The following is a 6,700-nucleotide window of genomic DNA, read 5'->3' as shown; positions in this document are numbered from 1 at the left end:
AAAAAAAGGATGTCACAGATTGTCAACGGCTACGCCTCTGGTGACGTTGTTCGTCCCAACCGAACGATTATACGTAGTACCTTGCTAGACCCTCTGTCCTGCACCACTGAAAACCTAGTCCCGAAATGACCTAGTTTGTGTCGAGTGGACGTTAAACCCCATTTCTCTCTCTCGCCACTGAAAACCCACGAGGTTGGACAGCTAACCCTACTCCTTCTTAACTCAATGATAGTCTTTGTGATCTATCGCGCACGTGTTTAACCATAATATTTTGGCAACTAAGCAATATGGAGAACCCATATATAGGCCACATAAAGATATACACAGTAAATTACAACCACCGAAACTGTTTTAAATTTAAACAAATATATTTATGTATTAAACATATAATCCATAATCCATTAGAAATACAAACGAGCTGTTTATATTGCAATAAATTAGAAATACAAACGAACCTTTAATATGTAATCCATCAGAAATACAAACCAACTTATTATATTTTAATTCATAAGAAATACAAAGGAACCTCTTATATTTCCTGTCTTCATTAGGCCAGTCGGAGCAGAACAGTGGGACGTTAAACCCCATTTCATCTTATATTTTAAATCATCAAAAATACAAACGAATTTTTTATATTTTAATCCATCAGAAATACAAACGTACTTTTTATATTTTTAATCCATCAGAAATACAAAAGCACCTTTTAAACTTTTATGAGTAAGGAAATACTACGAGTAATACGATGAGAAATGCCCGCGAGAACGACCTCAATTTAGCTTCATTTTACGGATAACCATAACCACCAAAAGATGGGATTTTGTTAAGTGAACCCTACCATAATATTTCGTTGTGCCCTTACTGTTGGTCACAACCAAAAGGTAATGTCCGGTTTATAGCTACCCGCCAATGCGATATATAAACTTGGAATCCGACTTTCTTCATATCCCCGTCCCCGCATATCAACATTTTGACTTTTCTGATATAACCAAGGTGAAGGTGTTTGGGTGGCTGATGTGTCGAACGTGTGCGGTTTAGATTATAAAGCCTGTTAGCTACTTCAATCCCGGGTTTGAAAGTGAGAAGGAGTAAAAAAGATTTGAACGCATTCGTCGATTTTCTCCGGATGCCCCCTTTTTTTCCCACTTCCAAAGAGTGGATTACTGAAATATCATTATACAATATGCCAATCTGATTAAAACATAGATCCTATTTCGTTTCGTTCGAGATTTCGTTTACTTGTCTTTACCACACTAGGATCTGGAAGAGTTGTTATATAACCCGCGTTCTGGGTGATGTGAGGGGTTAGCCAATGAAACGGTCTGTTACGGCGAGTTTTTGGCGTGGGGTGCACGAAACTGTGGGTAACCCACTAGAAGCGTCATAGGTTAATCAAATACCTGGCGTCATAGGTCAAAAACCCGCTTGTATGACCTCTGACGCCAATTTGTCAGATCTTCAAGTAGTATAAAAGTATATAAAAAAGAAACGAAACGAAATATAGATCTGTATTTTAATCAGATTGACCATATGTGAATTGACAAGGTTATTAAACATAGATTGTCATATACTTTATAAATTATCCAGTAACAAAATTGTTTTAACTATGCTCAACCGGAAGTATAAATTGTTTTAAACACGTAATATGACCTAATGAGCGAATCTGCAGCACGTGCTATAACACACAGGCGAATAAACAATGAGCAAGTTATCAGATCGTTGGTGATACAAATTGTAAAATTTATACACTAAACATTGGGCACAATCGATCAAATTGCGGTAACGACAAGTGGCATCAGGTGTTCAAAGTAATACAGATAATGAACACGTTAAAGTTTAATGAATGAAGTCTTTTAAGTGTGTAGAATCACCACATGGGAAAACTCCATTAATGGGGTTTAACGTCCTACTGTTCTTCTCTGACTGGGCTAATAAAGACGGGCATATGCCATATAGTGTGCTATGGGGAAAATTTTGCCCAGACGAATTCCAACTGCCAAGGGATCTTTTGCGTGCACGGTAATGTACACGGGACCATGTTGTTTTTTCGTCCGTCCCATCCCAACAACTAGACAGCTGTCCTTGTCAGCCCCGCCCCCGCACCACTGACAAGGGGGAAACCACGCCGGAAAATCCCGCGACCTTCAGCGTCTTACTCACTTAGCCACCGTGGTTCCAGTAATAGAAGTAATGAAATGAGGTTTGACGTCCTACTATTCTGCACCGACCGGACTAATGAAGACGGAATACAAGAAATGAAAACTATAACGGTTACACTAACGACTCAATCGTCGTAACGGGTTTATGATCAAACGCGTCCAATCTTTCTGTCGAGTTGTATAAAGAGTTCGTTCCTGTTGGTGTAGGATCCACAGTTAAAGGGCAACTAAACGCATTTCGAATAATTTCATTTCTAGCCACACTTGAGGAATCCTTTAAAATGTTTTTATAATTCCGACTGTTAATAACAGCGTCTTCTTCGGACGCTTTATTTCGCCAGTGCTTATATTGTTCGTGTTTCTGAATTGGGATGAAGTGTCGTTCAATGATGGGCGAGTTATCTTGTGTTGAAATGTCTTTATGTTCCGTGCTGTAAATATATTGTTTGAGTTGGCTTATTTTGTCCAAACTGTTTATATGAAGACCCGAATCATTTTCTGTTGTAGGAATCAAATATATAGGATGTTTAACGTCACTATACATGGGACTGTCATTACTTATTGTGGACACGGGTACTCTTGCATCAGTGGTTGCATTCTGTTTACGTTGGTCCGGATCACCGAAGTTGCGTATTAGCTCCGTTTCACTGGAACTGGTTGTCTGGTCATGTTGAATAATATTTTCTCGGACATCGTCAACGGACATATACCCAGAATCTTGTACCCGTTGCTTTAATTGATTATTAATTTCGTGACGTCGTTTGGGTTGGTCATGTTTCTTGCTAGGGCAGAGAGTTTTCGCTGGAGGTTTTAGGTCTTGACATGCACTCTTCTCGTACAAAAGATCGAAAATTGACACTGTTTCTGATAACCAATTTTGGATTCTCTTTTGGCTGTCCATAACTGTTTGAGGTAATGAATTCAAATTTTCGAATTGTGGTTTTTGACATGATTTCCACACCCCTTCATCTGAGGATAAACTCATGTTGGTGCCTGACGAATCCGACACCGTTCTCGTTGTGGATTCGTCATGACTCGTGTTAACATAACTTGACTGCGAAGTTGTGCTATTACTTAAATGGTAGTCATAACTATTGCTGGCGGACATCTTTGATAAGCTGTTTACTGCTGGATGCAGAAGATCGTCATATTTAAGAAGCCGATGGTCATGGTAGTTGTCCGTTCTATGCAGTTTTGTGTGCCCGGTGTTGTCGTCTGTAGATCGCGCCCCGTCGCTAAGGTAAGATCTATTGAATCCCAGTTTGAATCCTTGCCGACCCCGAACACGTTTGGTGTCCGATCTAAAGATATTTAAAATATCATCAGTTACATCACCAACATTCGGGCTTGACACACAGAACGACTCTGGAACAGACGCGGATGATCTTAACGTGGAAGTTTTCGGGTAGTGGAACAAAGCTTGAGCTTGTCCAAAGAGAAGTCTCCTCTTCAGTCGCTTGCTTAATTTCCGTGGGAATTTGTGACCGCGCAATGCTTTTGGAGAGAGAATAATTTCGTTATTTTTCTTAGAAACGTTTCCACGTCCGTTGCTGAAGTTACGAGATGAGGAAGTCTTGCGAGAAATAAAAGTCTCGGTCGTGTGACTTCCGCCGGATGCAGACACTCGTAAAATAGAAGAATGATGGCGGACACGTGAAACTACGGTTTCGCGCGGGCTATGACGAATGTCATCACTCATGGACGGTTGATCTTGTTCTTCAAATTTTGAATTATGACTATTCGAGGTAGTTTCGGATTCGTGGGATAAAAAACACCACCCTGAATATTTAGATATAAGAGCACTTACAAATAACACCATTATAAACACAACCGTCACTAACTTAGCAACATACTCCATGTCTGAATAAAGCAACCACACAGCCGCCATTATAATGTTCTCCACAAGGATAAGCGTGTAGAAGGCGACATATTTGCACTGAATAACACGTAGATTACTTTCAATCAAATCAAAAATATTAAAGTAAGACAGTGTGGTAAAACGCGCCAAATTTAATGGTGTGCAAGCACGCCTTTGCCACGTGATATCCTCGCTACATATCATATAGGTTGTCATTAGAATGAAAAAGTGACATCCGATCGGAAACAGAACCCACAATTTTTCTGTGGATGCCATTAAGACAATACTTCCTATGCGAGATGCTAACAGCAAAAATGTTCCGAGTGTTATCAGAAATATTCCAAAAAGACGCCTCAAGTAATGTACAGTTTGAATTTTATTTTGGTGGGTCACAGAATTCTGCAACGTAAATGACGTCATTGCGAGCGCCACTGAAATACATGACGCAAACAGCGTTATCAATGACGTCACACTTTCGAGTGTAAAAATGGCGTGACTGAGATACAATGACCCGTATATAACCATAAATGGTAGCGTCTGCAACCCACAGTGTATAAATCGTATCTTATGATTGTGCGAATCCGAGTTAATTCCCACACATAACATTCGCCATAAAAGTCCCAACTGTAATCCGTGGAGTACGCAACACATCACGATATTTGTCAAAGGTTGGGTGGCACGTTCTTTAAGAGTTAGCACCAATGATGCCATGTTAGATATCACAAACGAACAACATATCAATACCAGTGACGTAGTAAACACAATTCTAGACGTCACTGTAGTATAAATCACATAGATCTGTAGGATTGTTTCTATGTACAAAACACAGATTCCAAGGAGAAAAAATCCGCGATACATTTTTTTTTTCAGTTGGAATTAAAACAGAAGTTTCTTATCTTTGGGTAAACACACAATACCTGATTTCATTTAAAACTTAAGTTCTCTTGTGACATTAAACAAAGGCCCACAACTCGGGATTTCAATGAATACCTCTCCCAAGACTTCACTCAATCCTAAACAAAGTTTTCCACGAAGTCATTTTAATCCAAATTTACTTCGTTATTTAATTCAAATCTCTACAAAGATCACCAGTGCACTGCCGAGATTTACGGATTATCTTCTTAATTTCATGGCACACTAAACACACTAAATGGTCCCCCTGAAATCCTACACAAAGTTACCACGAATTAATTTAATCCATATCTCTTTAAAGATTATCAACACAGTATAAATATTGACGGATTATCTTTCTAATGCACAAAACTGTTTATTTTATAGTTTATATGAAATTCAATAGATTTCGCTACAATCACTTTGCTTCAGCCCTTATGTCCTAAAATGGTTTCCGTGAATTAACTTAATCCGCATTACATTAAAGATTTTCAGTCTACTTATTTGGACCAACTCGAGTAATTCATAATTTACTCAATCCGACAAGTAACCTGACTATTTGCTAGGCATTGCGTAAGAGTAAAAGCTTCACGAATCATTTCAGCCGCATTTCGATATCAAAGATTTACTGCAAGTCCTATTAACGTTGTAAAAGCCTCACCAATCATTTCAGCCGCATTTCGATATCAACCATTTACTGCAAGTCCTATTAATGTTGTAAAAGCCCCAAGAATCATTTCAGCCGTATTTCGGTATCAAAAATTTACTGCAAGTCCTATTAACGTTGTAAAAGCCTCACCAATCATTTCAGTCGCATTTCGATATCAAGTCCTATTAATGTTGTAAAAGCCTCAAGAATCATTCCAGCCGCATTTCGATAGATATCAAAGATTTACTGCAAGTCTTCTTAATGTTGTATTATGAATTGTACTGAATTTAGCACGCACGGTATCTAGTAAAACTCCGTGAATTAATTTAAGCCACATCTCTACCAAGATTGTCAACACTCTCTAAATATCAAGATCTTTTTTAATTCGCAATACACAAAATTTTGTATATATATATATATATATATATATATATATATATATATATATATATATAGATCTATGTATTTGATGTGTATATATATAGTACAATAGATCCTCGCAAGTCGTCAAGACACAGAAAAACTCCTTTGCAGAATACACTTTCTCAATATCAAAATTTGCAGTTGATCTTTTAAATTTCATAATACATGTACTCCAAATATTGTACTTACATATCTATATGTATTTAGTGTGTATATGTCCTCGCAATTCCCTAAGAAACAACACAACACCTGTGTATTATGCACCTGATAACGTTGGGATAGAGTTCACAGAAGGTTTGTCAATGCATCTTGGCGAGAATTGTTTTACATCCATGAATGCACTTGGTGAGAACTGTTTTAAAGCACATGATCTGATTGCCGTCAAATATCACGAAAACAAACAGATACGACGTTCTGTCAATTCTTCCAGTTTACTTTCAGTAAAACTCTGACATTTCGGTTGTTTCTATGTTGTGTGTGAATGACCCAGGTACGTGCGAATTAAGTTGAGAAAACGTCTTTCTTCTTCCAGTGTTCTCTTTCACATTCCAAGGTAATTTTCTCTTACATATTGCTTGATGTTGGCTTTCCTGGAATAAGTTATAAATAAATATGACGAATTAGCCGATGTTTATCGAATACATATCTAAATTCCAAAGTAATACCGCTTTTTGTATTTAATAACACACACCTTGTGAACATGCCACGGGTCCACTAGCCTTA

General features: G+C 38.0%; 2 protein-coding genes across 2 annotated transcripts in view; both read right to left on the bottom strand.

Moving 5' to 3' along the window:
• LOC126819499 (organic cation transporter protein) overlaps positions 1-6,700 on the bottom strand; it is a 58,288-nt gene that overhangs the window by 47,839 nt on the left and 3,749 nt on the right. The window lies entirely within an intron of this gene.
• Positions 408-5,727, bottom strand: LOC126819481 (uncharacterized). The gene has a single exon (XM_050547578.1). The coding sequence runs from the start codon at positions 4,870-4,872 to the stop codon at positions 2,269-2,271; it is 2,604 nt and encodes an 867-aa protein (XP_050403535.1). The 5' UTR covers positions 4,873-5,727; the 3' UTR covers positions 408-2,268.

This window comes from Patella vulgata, chromosome 4 (assembly GCF_932274485.2).
Source record: "Patella vulgata chromosome 4, xgPatVulg1.2, whole genome shotgun sequence".
NCBI classification, from domain to species: domain Eukaryota; kingdom Metazoa; phylum Mollusca; class Gastropoda; family Patellidae; genus Patella; species Patella vulgata.
Note: the sequence above shows the minus strand (reverse complement) of the source record. Positions and strands in the feature narration are given on the sequence as shown.

What these genes read in the sequence shown, in the direction of transcription:
- LOC126819481 (XM_050547578.1), bottom strand. Translation starts at nt 4,872, where the DNA reads ATGTATCGCGGATTTTTTCTCCTTGGAATCTGTGTTTTGTACATAGAA.